Source organism: Elephas maximus, chromosome 22, assembly GCF_024166365.1.
Source record: "Elephas maximus indicus isolate mEleMax1 chromosome 22, mEleMax1 primary haplotype, whole genome shotgun sequence".
In the NCBI taxonomy this organism is placed as follows: domain Eukaryota; kingdom Metazoa; phylum Chordata; class Mammalia; order Proboscidea; family Elephantidae; genus Elephas; species Elephas maximus.
The window spans coordinates 31,055,688-31,075,231 of NC_064840.1; the positions used below are offsets into that span (position 1 = coordinate 31,055,688).

The following is a 19,544-nucleotide window of genomic DNA, read 5'->3' on the forward strand; positions in this document are numbered from 1 at the left end:
CAGGGTTCCCTCCCTGTTACCATCTGTAGCAGATGTGACATAGGGTTACCCAAGACCCAGTAAGAAAAATCCAAGATGGTGCCATGCCCTCCCACCCTTACCTCCAACTGCTGCTGAAGCTTGCCTAGCTCCCACCGGACGCTGGTATTCTCCTGGGTTACTTTTTCCCGGAGACCCTTCTCAAACACAGACTCACCCAAGGCCTGGGCCAGCTGCATATCAAACCTGTCCAAGGAAGAACATGTGTCACAGCACCATGGCACCATAGTAGGGAACATTGGGGTGGGGATGGAGAGAGGTAGCTAGTTTGCTAAAAACCAAGAAAGAGAGAGAGAGATTGACTGAGAACAGAATGATGGAGGATTTGCTCAATGTTTTTATGTAAGGTTGGGATGTAGGATAAGGATCTGCAACACCCAAGAGCAACTCTTAGGGTTTATATAGAGTTTCCACAAAATGCTGGATACGCTTATTAGGAAACTGATATAAAAAAATGTATATAGATAAAAGCAAAAATACAGTAAAATTATATACAGATATATAAAAAAAAAAAAAAAACCACTGCCGTCGAGTCGATTCCAACTCACAGCAACCCTATATGACAGAGTAGAACTATCCCACAGGATTTCCAAGGAACAGCTGGTGGGTTCGAACTGCCAACCTTTTGGTTAGCATCCATATCTCTTAGCATATAAATTAAAATATATATATATATATAGTAGAAGCTAATCTATCTGGTTTGCCACTACATGCCCAGAACCTTGAACTCTCTAACAAGCCCAGGTTTGGCACCTAATAAATATTTGTTGATTGATGAACAAATGAATGAATATATATCTACACAAACCAGAGACATTCCACATTTCATATTTTACACTACACCGTATGCCTTAAGAGACAAAAAAAAAAAAACATTGCCATGAAGTCGATTCTGACTCATAGCAACCCTACAGTACAGAATAGAACTACTCCATAGGGTTTCCAAGGAGAGCCTGGTGGATTCGAACTGCCGACCTTTTGGTTAGAAGCCATAGCTTTTAACCACTACGCCACCAGGGTTTCTTTGTATGCCTTAAAAAAAAAAACTCATAAACCACATTAAAGCATGATAATTATTGATACAATGCTAGACATTTATAGAGTAAGGATTGTTTTTATTTGTTTCCCAAGAAGAAAACCCAAAGACCCAAGAATGCCACTGAGAGCCACGCAGGGTATTAGGATATGTCTCCTCAAGGGCCCACCTTCCCTTGCTGATGGTCACCACGGGCGAGAAACGCTTCCTATGCTTCACATTGTCCCTGTCAGTGATCCCCACCTTCTACACTATCAGTGGAGGAGCCTTTGACAAGCCTCAATAGGCCGTGACGTTGAGTTACCTGCCCTCAGCCCACACAGGAAGTCCCATTGCTCCTGAAGACTTGTGTGTGGACAGAATGACAGAACTAGGCATAGGGCTTGGGCCCTGGTGACAAGAAGGTCTCCCTTGTTACAAGATAATCCAGTGTCCCCTAACACTAGATGGGTCATTAGAAATCTCAGACCCCAGAAAAAGCCAATCATGGGTTGTACAAGGGAGTCCTACTGCTGGGACAGCCCAGGAGCTTTCTGGTTGACTTTTGGTGACATCATTCAAGAGGCTCTACTTGCAGCCTCTGAATGGAAACATGATAACAGTAATGAAAATGATGATCCAGCAGTCCCAATGTGCCAGGCCCTGGGTTCTGGTCCATTTAGTCTTCCTAGCAATTCAGCAAGAAAGATACTATACCCATTTTACAGAGCAGTAAATTGAAGTTCAGAGAGGTGGAATGACTCAGTCCAAAGTTCCAAAGTGGTGGAGGTGGGCTCTGTACCCAGCTTCTCCTCTGTCTTAGCTACTCCCCATCTACCTGCCCATGCCCTAGGACAGGAGGGATAAGAGTAGGAGTAACTGATGTTTCAGAGGTGTCCTTGGATTTAACAGGCCACCTGACACCAATGAATGGCTCCTACAGATCCCGACTTCTAGAACATACTGACCAGACAACTAACTGAGGCTGGGCAGATTCTCATCTACCCTTCACCCCACTCAGAAAGGGCCAAGGGTTCAGCCTCCCATGACTGTGGTAGTCAGTGAACCCAGCAAGGGGCTCACCCCAAGGAAGCCAGCTGGGAGTTCCATCGGACCTTGGAACCGAGCTTTACGGGTAGCCATGGCAACAAGAAGCCAACTCCACATGGAACCATTCTGAACCACTTTGAACTTAGAAGCCAAGCTGGGGACAAGGAACTCGGCCAGTATGGAGGCATCACTCTAGCTTGGAACCAGCAACTACAGAAGCAGCTGCAGCCATAATTTGATGAGACTTAGATATGAAGATACGAAGAAGTACTGCCATGCTGACTTCTAAATCTCTCCCTCCCCATAGTCATTCTTCCTAAAATTCGGCCATTAGACTAAGACTTCTGCTGTCCTCATAGGCTCCCAACTTAAATGCTAAACCACTTGGAAAGGTAATTTCTGCCATCTGCAATTAGCGTTGGAACAAAAATTGGCTTCTGCCAAGAGATGGTAGCAGACCTGGGAGAATCATAGGCTAGGTGCGTTTTCAGAGGAGAAGATATAAGTACGAAGAAATGGGGACTTTCCCAGCGGGGCATCATGGATTCTTGAGGACCTGGAATGAGGGCTTCTTTCCAAAGGAGTGAGGGAAAGACCAGATAGATGAAATTATCTGGCTGCACAAACTCCAGGGGCAGGCCACCTTCCCATCAGACAGCTGAAACCCCCTTAAGCCCCTTCAGAACAGGAGTGGAATTCACAGGTGAGAGCCAAGGTTATCAAAGTTGGAAGCAGACCTAGGAAATGATGGAGTCCATGCCTCTCATTTACAGGTGGGGAAAGCAAGGCTCAGAGAGGTAATGTCATTTGACAAAGTCACACAGCAAATGACCAAGGTATGACAGAACCATTTTCCCTGCTGCAAGGGTAAGGTTTGGCCAGAGCACCCATGTTGTTGATGTTGTTAGGTGCTCTCCAGTTGGTTCCAACTCATAGTGACCACATGTACAACAGAATGAAACACTACCCAGTACTATGCCATCCTCACAATAACTGCTATGCTTGAGGCCATCATTTCAGCCACCGTGTCATCCTATCTCACTGAGAATCTTTCCTTCTTTTGCTGACCCTCTACGTTACCAAGCATGATGTCCTTCTCCAGGGAATGATCCCTTCTGACAACGTGTCTGAAGTAAGTGAGATGAAGTTTTGCCATCCTCACTTCTAAGGCACATTCTGGCTATATTTCTTCCAGGACAGATTCGTTTGTTCTCTTGGCAGTCCGCGGTATATTCTATTTTCTTTGTCAATACCATAAAGAGCACCCATGGGGAGGTGGAAAAGGGAATAGAGTGAGACATTTATGTTGTTGTTGTTGTTAGCTGCTGTAAAGTTGGCCCTCAAGTCATGGTACCCCCGTGAACAACAAAATAAAAAGCTGACTGGTCCTGCACCATCCTAACATGGTGGATTGTGGATAGGACCATTGTAATCTATAGGGTCTTCATGGGCTGATTTTCAAAAGTAGATCGCCAGGCCTTTCTTCCTAGTCTGGAAGCTCTGCTGAAACCTGTTCAGTGTCAGGGCAAAATGCAAGCCTCCACGGACAGGCAGATGGTAGCTGTGCCTGCAATGCACTGGTCAGGAATCAAACCTATGTCTTCCACAAGGAAGGCAAGACTTCTACCACTGAACCACCAGTTTGAGAGGCAAGTGAACAATCCCCAAAAGATTTTTTTTTATCTCAAAGAAGCCAGCTCAGGAAAGCTCAAGGATAAATGAGAGAAACAATATTTAATGCAAATCAAATTCAAAATCCATTCCACTCCTCCCATGTAAATATCCTCTGCAAAACCTGGTCCTAGCACACATAATATTCTTCTGTATTTTATTCTGGACCTTCTATATTTGACTGAGTTTTGTCTATTTGCCTCCTACGAAATCTCCATTCGGACTTGCCTGGCTCAAAACAGGACCCTTGCCCACCTCTACCCTCACCAAGTGAGCTATAGAACTTAAGACACAGCCACGTTGTCAAGGAATAAAAGAGTCATGGGCCCTGAGGTTTTACCTAAGGAGGACCAGGAGTGTGTGCCTGGGTTCCAATCTAGGCTCCGCCATCGACCAGCTGTGACAGCATCCCCGATGGGAAAGCAACTATTGGGACCAGTGTGCAGATTCAAGATTGGCATCCTGTTTGTGTTCAAGGTCCAGTTCCTGCCAGAATTGCTCACAGGATCAAAAAGCCTAAGCCCTAAATAAGAAGGGAAGCCACTCAGTGTTTTGGTCTCCATTCTTTTACCCATTTTCAACAACGGGGGTAGGAAGTGGCGTTATCATTCATGATCTTCTACGAACATTAGTCCCATTGGGTATGTCAACCGTATCACCCAGTCCTCATCACAAGGAGGTGTTCTCATCCCCCGCACCTAAGGATAAGGAATCTCAGGGTGAGGAAGATTGAATGACTTGCCCAAGGTCACACAATTAGGAAGGGGCACATCTGGGACTTGAACCTGGATGGTTCAGCCTCAGGGCCTGCGCTCCTAACCACCATGTTGTGCTGCCTGTACCCTTCCTAGCAAACCCTTCACTTGACAAATGGGAATGCTGAGGCCCAGAGAAGCCAAGAAAGTTCCACAAGCTCACATGGTCAATCAGTAGCAGAGTTGGGGTTAGGTAAGAGAAGAGGGTAATTTCTTCCTGGATTCTTGGGAGAACCTACCACATCGAGTTAGTGTTCACCTCATAGCGGCCCTACGTGACACAGTAAAACTGCTCCATAGGGCTTTCCAGACTGCAGTCTTTACAGGAGCAGATCACCAGATCTTTCTCCTGTGGAGCAACTGGGTGGGTTGAAACAGCCAACTTTTTGGTTAGCAGCCAAGTGCTTAACTGTTGTACTACCAGGGCTCCTTAAGGTGTGTGTGCATGTGCGTGTGTGCGTGTGTGTGGTGGAGGGAGGGGGTTATTACAGCAGATCCAAGATTTAAACCCCATGGATGGGGAGGACCAACAGAGTTGATGAGACTTAGGAGAAGAACCTGGAGGTCCCAGAAGACCCCAGCACCAATGCAGCCATGTACACCCTGGCAGCCCAGGTGACCATGCTGAACACAACTCACTTTTTCTGCTTCTTCTCTAGCTCGTGGTTTCGGCTTTGCTGGTTCTCAAGCAGGACACGGGTGTCCTCCAGGTCACAGGTCAGATGGTGGCACTTCCTCTTTAGCTGGTGAGCCATCTTCTTGGCCCCCTCGTAAGCACTTTGCAGCTCCCCAAGCTGTGGAAGCAACCGAATGAATTACCCCGCTCTGATGGAGCTGAACAGGGCTTTGTACTTTATACTTCCAGGAGCTTCCATTTCCAGGGTGAGTGTAATGGAAAGAGAACAGTCACTGGAGCCAGAGAGGCCCTGTCTTGGCCACTTTCTACCTGTGTCACCTTGAGAGAGTTACTTCTCTGAGCCTCAGTTTGCTCAGGATAAAATGGGGTAATTCCATCAATTTCTTGCTGTTAGCTGCCATGGACAAGTCAGCCCCTGACTCATGGCAACCCCATGTGTTACAAAGTAGAATTGTTCCATAGGGTCTTCTTGACTGTAATCTTTATGGAAGCAGTTCACCAGTCCTTTCTTCCCTGGAGCTGCTGGGTGGGTTCAAACACCCACCCTTTGGGTTAGCAGCCAATCGCAAACCACTTGTGCCACCCAGGCTTCTACCAATCTTTTAGGATTGTTTTTACTTTTTCCTTGATTATTCTTCTGCCAACACACCCACAGAGTCTTTCCATGCCCTGTCTCAACTTGACAGCCTCATGAGCACCATATAATTAATAACCCCATTGGCTGGCATAATCTGGGAAGATATGTGAGGATTAGCCATGGAGCAAGGAGCCCTGGTGGCACAGTGGTTAAGCAGTCGGCTGCTAACAGAAAGGTTGGTGGTTTGAATCCACCAACTGCTCTGTGGGAAAAAGAGGTGGCAGTCTGCTTCCGTAAAGATTTACAGCCTTGGAAACCCTATGGGGCAGTCCTACTCTGCCCTACAGGGTTGCTATGAGTCGGAATTGATTCGATGGCAACAGAAAACAGGTGGCCATGGAGCAGCCAAAATGGCATGTCTAGAAAATCTGACCAGGAAACCCTCTTCCACCAAGAGACAGGCAGGCCCTAAAGGTTAGAGCAGTAAATGGCACATTAAACTAAAACCAAACCAAACCCATTGCCATTGAGTCGATTCCCACTCATGGCAACCTGGAGGACAGAGTAGAACTGCCCCATAGGGTTTCCAAGAAGTGCCTGGTGGATTCAAACTGCTGACCTTTTGGTTAGCTGCTGTAGCTCTTAAGCACTATGCCACCAAGCTTTCCAAATGGCACATTAGCTGGGCTGAATTACATGGGAATGAGCACAGCCTTAAACAAACAGCAAAGCAAAGCCTGTTGCATCTTCCTCCAGGAAACAGCCTTCCAAATGTCCTAGTTTAGATCTGGGAAAGAGTGCAACTCAGCACACTCACTTTGAAGAAATGGCCTCATTAAAAACTTGCTTTAAATAAGCAAAACGCTGAGTTAATGAAGCCTGTAATTCTAAATTCAGTATTTGGAGGCAAATGGGATGTTTTCTTATATTCCACTGCTCAGAAAAGGTTGCCGTTTTATTTCTTTTTAATGTAGCACGAATATCCCCCTTCCTTGGGGAAAATGACCTGACTTCATAATTTGTTATTAAAGAACTGTGCTGCTTCCCCACGGTTGTTCTTCTGTGTTTATCTACAACTTTGAATGTCTTGAGGGTCACAATTTAACGTCTGACTAAGAAGTGACCACCATGGAGGATACTGAGGCTTGCTTTTCATCATTTATAAAATCCTATGTATCTCAGCCTTGCCCATGTCTACAAGGGGTTACATGACACTTTTCTGTGCAGTCCCTGGGTGGTACAAATGCCTAACGAACTCAGCTGCTAACCAAAAGGTTGGAGGTTTGAGTCTACTCAGATGTACCTCGGAAGAAAGACCTGGTGACCTACTTCTGAAAAATCAGCCATCAAAAACCCTATGGAGCACAGTTCCACTGTGACACACATGGGGTTGTCATGTCATGGGTTGTAATTAACTCAACAGCAGCTGGTTTAGAGGACATAATAGTAAGACAGGAAAATATGACCTCCACTCTTAGGGTATTTTGTCTATTGGGGAGACCAAGAAGGAAGCAAATAAGTACAACAGAGCACAATAAGGCTTCTTTTGGGGAAACAATCCAGTGATACCCAAACCAATCTGCATCAGAGAACACTTCCTGGAAAAATTGATATTTAAGCTTAGATCTTAAGAATAGATGGAGTTATCTAGGGAAAGTTAGATTAAGAAAAAATGTCTGGGAACAGGGAACAGCATGTGAAAGGCCCAGAGGTGAGAAAGAACAAGGTGTCTTCTGGAAGAAGAAAATTGAGCATGGTTGGAGTCAGTGGTGTGCTGCAGCTGGCTCACACCAGCACGTGAGGTCAATTATCTCTTTCCAACTCCATGCTCGGTGACATTACAATGGTAGTTTGAAATCAGCCACAGTGGGAGTATTTACACCATGGAAATTTGTAAATGCTACATATCAGGGCCATGAATAAGCAAGACCAAAGAACAGATGCCTTTGAATTATGGCACTGGTGAAGAATACTGATTATACCATGAACTGCCAGAAGAATGAACAAATCTGTCTTGGAGGAAGTACAACCAGAATGCTCCTTAGAAGCAAGGACGGTGAGACTTTGTCTCACATACTTTGGATATGTTATCAGGAGGAACCAGTACCTGGAAAGGGACACCATGCTTGGTAAAGTAGAGGGTGAGCGAAAAAGAGGGAGACCCTCAATGAGATGGACTGACACAGCGGCTGCAACAATGGGTTCAAACACAGCAACGATGGTGAAGATGGTGCAGGACCAGGCAGTGTTTCATTCTGTTCTATATAGGGTCACTATGAGTCGAACCAACTCAATGGCATCTAACAACAATAACAACACACACTAGACTGATTAGAGTGTAGATTAGAGTATAGACTAGGGGTGGCTGAAGACAACATAAGGACACATAAAGAGGCCAAACTATCAATACATCCAACTAGAAAGGCTAGATAAGACTAGATTATATTTGTAATGTCTAAGGAACCCTGGTGGCACAGTGGTTAAAGCGATTGACTGCTAACTGAAAGGTCAGCAGTTCAAAACCACCAGCTGCTCCAAGGGAAAAAATGTGGCAGTCTGCTTCCGTAGAGATTTACAGCCTCAGAAACCCTATGGAGCTGCTATGAGTCAGAATTGACTCAACAGCAAGGGGTTTGGTTTTGGTTTAGCTGCACTTTAAAGAAAGAAAGGAAATTTCAGGCTATCAGAAAAGCAGAGGACACAAAGCCAGAACAGCAATGGTAGACATGGATGTATAGCAGCAGGGTGGGAGAGAAGAGGAGCAGCTGACAGACCCAGAAATATCCCTAAGAGTAACCCATTGACATCAATCCAATTCCAGCTCATGGCGACCCCATGTGTGCTGGGCAGAACTGTGCTACACAGGGTTTTCAAGGCTGTGACCTTTCAGAAGCAGAAAGCCAGGTCTTTCTTCCAAGGTGCCTCTGGGCAGGTTTGAACCACCAACCTTTCAGTTCGTAGTCAAGTGTTTAACCGCTTGTGCCACTCAGGGACTCCCTAAGGATAAAGGCTTCTGTGTTAATGCCCACACAATGACAGGAGGCAAGGCCTCGGGCCCACAGAGACTGTGAGTTGGAATGGAGACCCTTGCATTAAGTCAGGACCCTCAAGGAGTTGCATCTCAGTGAGTGGAAAGGAGGAAAGTTCCACCCACTGGCCAGGAGGGTGATAAGAAGGCTTGTTGTCACCTGGCTCTGGGTGGAGGAAAAGTCCTCCCACAAGAAATCAGAAACCCAGATTTGTGCCTGTTATGGATTGAATTGTGTCCCCGCAAAATATGTGTCAGCTTCGTTAGGCCACGGTTCCCAGTGTTGTGGTTGTCCTGCATTTTGTGGTTATAATTTTTCTGTGTTGTAAATCCTAATTTCTGCTGTAGTTAAGGGGGCAAGATTGGATTATGTTAAAGAGGATTAGGATGGGATGTAACACCCCTCCTCAGGTTATATCCCTGGAGTGTGGCCTGCACCACCTTTTATCTTATGAGAGATAAAAGGAGAGGGAAGCAAGCAGAGAGTGCAGACCTCACACCACCAAGAAAGCAGCACCAGGAGCAGAGCACGTCCTTTGGACCAGGGTTCCCTGCACCTGAGAAGCTCCTCGACCAGGGGAACACTGATGACAAGGACCTTTCTCCAGAGCAGTTAGAAAGAGAAAGACTTCCCCTGGAGCTGATGTCCTGATTTTGGACTTGTAGCCTACCAGACTGTGAGAGAATAAATTTCTCTTTGTTAAAGCCATCCACTTGTGGTATTTCTGTTACAGCAGCACTAGAGATGACTAAGACAGTACCTTATGTGGGTTTAGAGATTAAATGGACACTTTTCACATGTTGCAAAAACCTCCAGTGGAGAATTTAGGATACTCTTAGGGGCTACAGCAAAAGAAAGTGCAAAAGGGCTCTTCTGGAGGACACGCTCACAAACCTGTTAACAAAGGACTCCCACTAAAATGAATAAAAAGTGAAAAAGAAAATGTCAAAACTCCTGTTGAAGATCGACTCACCATAAAAAAATACCTAAACACCCAAGGTTCACATGAGAATCTGAAGGAAAGGAACATTCTACCACGCAGGCCACCTAGAATTACTGGGGCGGGGTCAGAGGGATCTGCTGAAGATGAGCTCTCAAACAAAATGCACAAAACACACAAGAAAACAATCCACCACGTGAGCCTGCATAACTGGCAGTCATAGAACAATCTGAAGGAGATCAGAAAGATCTCTTTGGCTGCAGTAGGGCTGGTGGTTGGAGGGCAGAGGCTGGAGGCAAGGAGGCCAGTTAGGAGGCTATATTGCTCTGGTCTAAATGAGAGATGGAGGTGGCAGATTAGAATAGCAGCAATGGGAATGGAGAAAATGTGACCATTTTAACAGCATTATTACCATCGCATTCCCCAAAAACCAAACCCATTGCCATAAAGTCGATTCGGACTCATAGCGAGCCTATAAGACAGCGTAGAACTGCCCCATAGGGTTTCCAAGGAGCTCCTGGTGGATTCAAACTGCCGACCTTTTGGTTACATTATAGGTACAAAATCTGAGGCCTGAAAAAGTAAAGCAACTTCCACTAGATCAAAGTAGAAATGGAACTGAAACTCAGATACCCTGAGCTAATAATGCTTAGGTTCTTCACACCACAAAGTACCCCTTGGGTAGAAGACCCATATGTGGAGAAAATATCTTCCATATCCTACAGTGACCAGCATTTTCAATAATAGAGAAATTTGGAAATAGCTCTTGTCCTCTTCTTCCCTCCCAGGTTCAGTCAACACCTTGATCACCCACATCGGACGTGACAAGCTGCCTGCTCCCTGACACCCCTGTGGCCCAGGCTTTCCATTCCTTCTTTTACCTTCTGTTCCAGTTCTTTCCTGGATGTAATCTCTGAGTCCAGCCTCTCCTCACATTGCTGTAGACGCTTTCTGAGGAACTCGTTTTCCATCTGTGCACAGTCGAAGCGCATTTGCCATTCGTCAGCTGTTGAACAGAGGCAGGGAGGCCAGGAAAGTGTAAGGGAGAGGGGGAGAGTGGCTCTCCTCCACTATCTTAGCTCTTTGCATGCAATGTCTCGATATTCATGGAGCTCCTGAAGCTTGACCTTGGACTTCAGGTTAAGAAATTCTGTCTTAAGTCTAAGCTTAAAATAAAAATAAAACACTTTCTGTCCTGGCCACCTCCAGCTGTCTCAAGTTCTCGACTGCTCTCTTGGTTCTAAGCTTGGTTGCCTAATAGTTTTCAATGGTCTCCATAACTGTACACATGTGTTTCTTTATACAAGGAGATAGCACAACTCTTAAGGGCAGGAGAGCTGTTTTAGTTATCTGTGAGTTCTCAACACCCTCTAGAAGGTTCCCTCTAGACAGAAGATTCCCTCCACATAGAAGGTTCCCCATACACGTTGATATGGGTTCACCAATTGTTTAACGAACCTAATGAATAATAGGCAAAAAGACCCACCTGTATGGAATCAGCCTACTGGCCAACCTGGTTGGGTAGCACAGAGTATGTAATTAGTGACTGTTGGTCGAGTGAATTCATGATAATGTTGAAGTCCTAACTCCTGGTACCTATGAATGTGACCTTATTTGGAACTAGGGTCTTCGTAGGTGTAAACGAGTTAAGATGAGGCCATACTAGATTAGGGTAAGACCTAATCCAATGACTGGTATCTTTATTGTTGTTGTTGTCAAGTTGATTTTGACTCATAGTGACCTCATATGACAGAGTAGAACTGCCCGTTTGGTTTTGTTGGCTGTGATCTTTATGGAAGCAGATTGCCAGGTCTTTCTCCCATGGAACTGCTGGGTGGATGTGAACCGCTAACCTTTCAGTTAGCTGCCATGCACTGAACTGTTGTGCCACCAGAGTATCCCTGTAAGAAGAAGTAAATTAGGGCAAAGACACAGGGAGAATGCCACATGAAGATGGAGGCAGAGATTGTAGCGATACATCTATAGGCCAAGGAATGCCAAGGATTGCCGGCAACCACCATGAGCAAGGAAGAGGCAAGGAAGGATTCTTTCCTAGGGCCTTCAGAGGGAATATGGCCCTGCCTACACCTTGCTTTTGGACTTCTGGCCTCCAGAACTGTGAGAGAATAAAGCTCTGCTGTCTGAGCCGCCTGCCACAGGCAACTAATGCAAACCCCCACGGTGTCCAGCTCAGTGCAGACTGCATAACAGAAAAAGTTCTCTTTAAATACTTAGCCAGGCAAGGAGGAAAAACATTTTTTTTAAACAATTTATACTCCAGCGTGATGCAGAGAGAAGGCTGTGTGGCACTGCGGGGGTATGATTAAAGTGTTTTATTTCTTTTTTCAACTTTCCTATATTTTAGACATTTTCCATAATGAGTATGTATTGCTTTCATAAGGAAAAACAAAATATTTGTGGATTGAATTCCTGGAACGAGCATCCAGAGCTGAGAGCCCATTTAGCATTGTGACTAACGAGCTCGTGTGCTCAGCACATCTCCCCTTAGCATTCGACTCTCATATCCTTCCACAGGCAAACAAACCTGGAGCATCATTTAGACGTGGGTCACAGTCTGGATGGAGCTGGTGCTGCCCCTCTTCTGTGGAAACTGCACCATTGCACACTACTGGTTCTAGGTGAACATGCTCCCACTCATGACATGGACCCTACCTTGCTGGGTCTCCCGTCTCAGGGGACCTCTAACTCCTCCACATTAACCTCACTTGTAAATGCCTCCTCCAGGGTTAGCCAGGACGAGAGGACAAGCAAGGATTAGAAAGTGAATGCACCCTGCCCCTCTTCCATTGCCACCTGGCCTCCATTCCTCCGAGTGTCCCTGACATTCCTAGGGCATGAATTCTCCGGGGACAGTGAAGGAATGATGTCAACATTTTATAGGAGCTAAAATGCTGGGCATCCTCCTCACCCGACTCCTTTGGACTAAAGAGAGGAGAAGCACAGTGGCAAGCTGAGAGAGATGCCGCCACGCCCATTCGACCATGGACTGTGGCTCTCCAGGCAACCGTGTAAGATGCGTACCACCAGAAACTCCTGGCACCACTGAGCACATCCATCATTGGGCAAATTAGAAGTCCTCTCTCCTTCTCTGCATTCATTCAGTAACTGCTGAGTGCCTGACACAGCTTTTTCATCTGTAAAATGGGGATGGCAGTAGTTTTCACTCCATGAGGTTGTTAGGAGGATGGAGAGTGATCCCACTATTGCCAGTAACAAAAACAACGTAGCAGCTAACAGTTACTCAGCACTCTGTGCCAAGCACATGGCTCAACACTTGCTATTAATCAGCCATTTGAAAGATGAAGAAATTGAGACACAACAATTTATTTTCCCAGAGTTACTCATCTCATAAGAGATGGATCCCAAACCAGAAATGTGACTCCATAGCTTTCATTCTTAACCACTGAACTGCCTTCCTCAAAACTTCTACAAAAAATGGGCACGTAAATACAAAAGTGCCTTGCCCAGAGAAGCACTGTTTTTATCAGTGCCTGTCACAGTGATAATGTCTTTTTTGGAATATTGTTGCATTAGTTGTTTCACATACCATTCATCCAGTAGACTGTAAGCTCCAGGAGGGCAGGGGATGTGTCTTTTGCTCTTTGCTGTGGTCCCAGCCCCTAAGGCTGTATCTAGTGCATAGTATGTACTCAGTATGTATCTATAAGTGAATGACTGACAAGTGAATGAATGAATGACTGAATAAGAAGGCCCCTAGGGTCCCCATCTGCTCACCTCCTCCAGTGTGACTTCTTGCCAAGTCATTTAACTGAATTTTCTGCTGGGCTTCTTCCAACTTCTTCTCCACTTCTCCCAAATTCTTCTGTACTTGCTCATACTTGCTCTGGAAGAAAGGTCTCCAGATATACATAGGAGCTGGACAGAAGCCTGGCTTGGCCACCCACTGCACAGTTCTCACCCATGACACCTCCAAGACCAAGACTTGTTGTTGTTGTTAGCTGTCGAGTCAGCCCCCAACTCATGGTGACCCCATTCACAATGAATGAAACGAACGCTGCCCAGTCCTGCGCCATCCCCGTGATTGGTTGCCGATTGGACCGCTGTGATCCACAGGGTTTTCAGTGGCTGATTTTGGAAGTAGATGGCCAGGTCTTCCTTCCCAGAGTGTCTTTGTCTGGAAGCTCTCTGAAACCTGTTCAGTATTATAGCAACACACAAGCCTCCATGGACAGATGGGTGGTGGCTGTTCACGAGGTGCATTGGCCATAATCGAACCTGGGTCTCCGTTTGGAAGATGAGGATTTGGTCACTGAACCATTACTTCCCCAATAAGAGACCCAAATGGTCCCTAGGACCTTGAATATGAGAGTTAGTAAGCCTGTGCATCTTGCTTAGGCTTACTGACCCCAGACATGAGCCCAGGGGAGCAGTCCTAACCATTCTAAGCCACCCCGTTCAGCCATTCCCAGCCTCTGGGCTACCCTCAACCCCTCACCTTCAGCTCCTGGACTTCCCGGAAGGCCCGCAGCCGCTCTGCCCGCTCGCTCTCCAGAGCCTGGCAGGCCACGTCACCTTTGAAGCGCTCATCAGCGAGCTCTGTCGTCAAGTCAGCAATCTGCGACAGGGAATGGATAAAGGGTCACTCATGTGGCTGCCAGCCCTTCTGCCCCCATGTATACTCCAGTGGATGCCCCCCTTGGAAAAACCACTGGCTGCCATTGAAAACCTGGTCCCTGGGTGGCATAAATATTTTGTACTCATCTACTAATCTAAAAGTTAGTGGTCTGGACCCATATAGTGGCATGGCAGAAGAAAGGCCTGCCAATCTGCTTCCATAAAGATTATAGCCAAGAAAACCCTACAGGGCAGTTCTACTCTGTAACATGTGGGATCAGCATGAGTTGGAATCAACTCAACGGCAGTGGGTTTCTTTTTATCATTGAAAAGCCACCTTTCAGTATAGCGAGACAGTTCTGAGCATGGATTTTAGAATTTTATTGGTCCTGCAGTGTTAGAATTCTTAGTCAAGCAGTCACTAACTGTGTGGCTTTTGAACAAGGCAGGATGCCTATCTGATCTCAGTTGTCTGAACTTTAAAGGGGGGAAATAACATATAATTGGTAGGAATGTTAAATAAGTCATATGAAGCTTAGCATAGTGCCTGGTACATAGTAAGTATAAATATCTATTCTAGGGGAAGCTTTTCTTAACCAGCCTTACTGAACAGTCTCTGCACGCTGTCTAACACACGCACACAGAGTAAGATACGCTGGCAGATGCCCACCACTCAGTGAATGCTGTCTACCAGTAAACCTCTCTGCCATTCCCCATAACCTTTCTGCTCCCACCAGGTAATTCACGTACATGCAGTATCATCTGTGTTTGTTCCCAACCAGTTTATGCCCATTGCATTTTTACTGAAATTACCTATTCGATTAGCAATTAAATAAACCTATAAAATATCACTGCACAAACAGTTTCCATGAAAACTAGGTTGAATGCTTTGGAAGGAATTGCTATAAAGGTGGATTACTTTTTTTAAAAAATGCTGTCAAATAGGTACAGGCGAGACAACTCTAAAACATTTGAAGTAAAACACGTGAAGCATTAGGTTTCTGCCTTCAGATTACTTTGCCATTTATTCTATGTTAAAGAAACCAAAACTCAAAATCCTATGGTGATGTATCAGAAGTTTTAAACAGAAATAAGCAGAATGCCAAAAGCTCAGACTCAAAAGGCTTGGTTCCTACTTCAGAAATGTGGTGAGGTCCAGACTGAGTCCAGAACAACTAGGTGGTGCCCAGCTGCCACCACCTACTACTCTGAGAGGGATCACAATAGAGGGTCCCAGACAGAGCTGGAGAAAAATGTAGAACAAAATTCTAACTCACAAAAAAAAGACCAGACTTACTGGTCTGACAGAGACTGGAAAAACCCCAAGAGTATGGCCCCCGGACACCCTTTTAACTCAGCACTGAAGTCACTCCTGAGGCTCACCCTTCAGTCAAACATTAGACAGGTTTATAAAACAAAACAAGACTAACTGGGCACACCAGCCCAAGGGTAAGGCGGAGGAGGCAGGAGGGGACAGGAAAACTGGTAATGGGGAACCCAAGGTTGAGAAGGGGAGTGTGTTGACACGCCATGGATTTGGCAACCAATGTCACAAAACAATATGTGTTTACTAGGGGTGGGAGGAAGGGGTGGGGGAGTTAAAAGCAATTGGAATTATCACATTGATTAAGGATAGGGTTGCATAGCCGATTATTGTAATTGCTGTCAATAAGTTGTAGACCTGTAAAAAGTTGGATTGGCAAAAGTTGTGTGATATTTTTACAATGATCAAAAAATAAATAAAGGGTAGCTACTGAGGCTGCTTATATGCAACCAAAAACCTCATGGGGTTTTATTTCTTGGTTTGGACGTTTAGGGTTATGGTTTCATGAGACATGCCAGCTACTTGGTCTAATAACATGTTTAGTGCTTCTGTTCTACCTCCTAGTTCATCGCATAGTGCCTAGTCTTAAAAGCTTACAAACAGTCATCCAAGGCATGATTACTGGTCTCTCTTTGCCTAGAGCAACAGAAGAAGAAGAGTCAGGAATAGTGGAGGATATGGAATGTGTGGCTAATTATCTCCATGAACAACTGCCCCCTTTGCCATAAGACCAGAAGAACTGGATGGTGCCCGGCTACCACTACTGAACGTTTCAATCAAAGATTCTATAGCAGAGTCCTGATCAAAAGCGGGAAAATGCAGAACAGAATGTCCAATACTCATGGACTCCAGACTTCTTAGAGCCATGAAGGCTGGATGAACCTGTGAAATTATTGCTCTGAGATCATCTTTAAATCTTAAATTAAAAATATCCCCTGAAGTCTTCTTAAAACCAAATGATAGTTTAGCTTAACTAGTAAAGAATGTCTGCCTTGAGCATTATGCTCTTTTGAGAACTATCTGTACATGATCAAATTGACAACAGCAACTCGAAAGATTAGATGGGAACCTTAGAGGTCAGTGAATTTATGTTCATGGAGGAGGTACAACTCAGAAAAGGGAGTGAGAATGGGTACACAGTAGGAAGAACGTAGTCAATGTCACTAAACGCTACATGTAGAAACTGTTGAATTGGTGTACGTTTTGCTGTGTATATTCTCAACAATAACAACAAAATAATTAAAAAGTGTCTCAAAAGAAAAAAAGGAAATGTAGTGAGTTAAGGTATAGAGACTTTAAGTTGAAAATAAGCCTTTTTTTTTTTTAAAAAAAAATGAATTCCCATGTACATTAATTTTTTTTAAATCCACTGACCAATTTACAGATCTCAAATAGGTCAAGTAAGTGGGCTTTTACAGTATTATTGTTTCAAAATGCAGCCTTCAAAGGTTTAAGGATATGCCCGAGAGGAGAGAGACATATGGGTGGGCCGTTTGTGGCCAAGAGTCTCAGGAAGGACCCCGTACAGAAGAAAAATAGCTCATGAAACTGAGGCGACATTCTGTGGGAGGCAATGGCTAAAGTTAAAAGGCAGGAGACAAGGTTCAAGACCAGTCACAACAACTAACCTGTCGTGTGACCTTAAATGAGTCTCTTCCTCTTTTGGGCCTTGTTCACCTTAGCTGTAAAATGCACTGAATTAAGTCACGTGCAACGCCCGTTATTAGTTCAAGTTCACCAGTCAGAGTCGACTCCGTGGCAACTGATGGTAAGTGCTCTCTGTGCTCATTAGGGCCACTGTGCAGTGGTTAAAGAGGATGGCTGCCAACCAGAAGGTCGGCAGTTCAAATCCACCAGCTGCTCCTTGGAAACCCCACAGGGCAGGTCTACTCTGTCCTATAGAGTCGCTATGAATCGGAATCGCCTCGACGGCAATGGGTTTTTGGTAAAGTCCTTTATTACCACTCGTCTGTCAGTCTGTTGCATTGTGGTGGCTTGCATGCTGCTGTGAGGCTGGAAGCAATGCTACCAGTATTTCAAACACTAGAAGGTCACCCATGGTGGACAGGTCTCAGTGGAGCTCTCAGACTAAGACAGACTAGGAAGAAAGGCCTAGTGGTCTTCCAGAATTTAGTCAATGAAAATCTTATGGATTACGACAGATTGCTGGAGACACTTCATCAGGAGACACTAGTCACTGGAAAGGACACCATGTTTGGTGGAGCAGAGGGCCAACGACGGTGAGATGATTGACACAACGGCCCTAACAGTGAAATCGGACATGCCAGTGATCATGGGGATGGTGCAGAATCAGGCAGCACTTCATTCTGCTGAGCATAAGGTCACCATGAGTCAGAGTTGACTCAAAGGCAACTAACAAGCACAACAGCATCCTTCTGGCATCATGATTCTACTCCATAAACGTTGGGTATGAAGACGTCATCAGACCCTCTGCACTGTGACTGGCCCTTGGGGGCAACTATGGGGTGTCATCACACAGAAGCTGTGATCCCTACAGAGGAGCCCTTCCAGCTAACCTCCAATCCATACTGTCAACCCACAAGCTTGTCTCAAAAATCACCCAGCTGCCCCATGAAGAAGGAGGAGGAGGCAGATCTATAGGTTTAACATGAGAAAAGCCCCAAAATACACTGCCAAAGGGGGAAAGAAAAAAAAGCAAAGTTGCAGAACAGAACGTTTGGCCTGATCCTATTTTTGTTTGTATTTGCTCAGAACACTGTACTCTCAAACTGTTAATAGGATTTTTTTCCCACCCCTGAAAGTGTGGACACTCAGTAGACTCCAATTTTCAAGTGATGTTTTTCTGTATTGTCGAAAAAAATTGTTTTTACCGCAAATAGGTACTTCTTTTGTAACCAGGAGGAAACCCTGGTGGCGTAGTGGTTAAGTGCTACGGCTGCTAACCAAAGGGTCGGCAGTTCGAATCTGCCAGGTGCTCCTTGGAAACTCTATGGGGCAGTTCTACTCTATCCTATAGGGTCGCTATGAGTCGGAATTGACTCGATGGCACTGGGTGGTGTGGTGGTATTTGTAACCAGAAAAAAAATAAACAAAAGAGTCCGATTCCGACTCATAGCGACCCTATAGGCTAGAGTAGAACTGTACCATAGAGTTTCCAAGGAACACCTACCTGGCAGATTCGAACTGCCGACCTTTTGGTTAGCAGCCATAGCACTTAGCCACTACGCCACCAGGGTTTCCTCTTTCAAAAATAGTCTAAAAAAATTGTGGAAGTACAAAAATTGGGGCTGCTCTGCACATTCTAATTTAAGCCCTTTATCACTTCCCACCTTCTTTTTCTTCCTCTCGTACCCCATTCACTTCCCACCTTGCTGACCACACCAGGGACTGCTTAGACCAAAGCGCAGATTTCAAACGGAAAAGAAAAAAAAAATGCTTCGGGGAGCATTCTGAAGTCACGTGGCAAGCATGTGGAAGAGGGCAGATTCGAACCCAGACCCATCAGATCTAAGTAACGGCTTCTGATTAATGGATGAGGGGTTTTCCCAACGTGTTCCCAGTTGTCTTTGGGGAAGTCTTCTTTTTACCATTCCTTAAACTGATCTCTGTAATGTGTTCTGGGGGTGTTACTTGTATTGAAATGACATGGGATAGTTGTTGAAATGCAAATAAGGTTCATCCATGTTGTGGCATGTATCAGGACTTCATTTCTCCTTATGGCTGAGTAATATTCCACCGTATGTGGAGACCACATTTTGCTTATCCATTCATCTGTTGATGGATATTTTGGGTTTTTTTTTCTATTTTGGCTATTGCTTAGGAGGCACTGAGCTTCTCCTAAAGAGATAGAAAAATCTGGAAAGGGATAGTGGTTATGGCTGCATAGCATGAGGAATGTAATGAATGTCACTGAATTGTACATGCAAAAA

At 45.2% G+C, this 19,544-nt stretch overlaps 1 protein-coding gene across 1 annotated transcript in view; it reads right to left on the minus strand.

The window, feature by feature from the left end:
• The window catches only part of MYO18B (myosin XVIIIB), a 327,968-nt gene that overhangs the window by 147,042 nt on the left and 161,382 nt on the right, over window positions 1-19,544 (minus strand). The window contains exons 26-30 of the mRNA XM_049865475.1: window positions 14,191-14,310; window positions 13,470-13,578; window positions 10,595-10,719; window positions 5,170-5,324; window positions 102-225 (exon numbers count right to left, since the gene is read on the minus strand). Coding sequence (XP_049721432.1) covers window positions 102-225; window positions 5,170-5,324; window positions 10,595-10,719; window positions 13,470-13,578; window positions 14,191-14,310 — 633 coding nt within the window. The remainder of the gene's footprint in view (window positions 1-101; window positions 226-5,169; window positions 5,325-10,594; window positions 10,720-13,469; window positions 13,579-14,190; window positions 14,311-19,544) is intronic.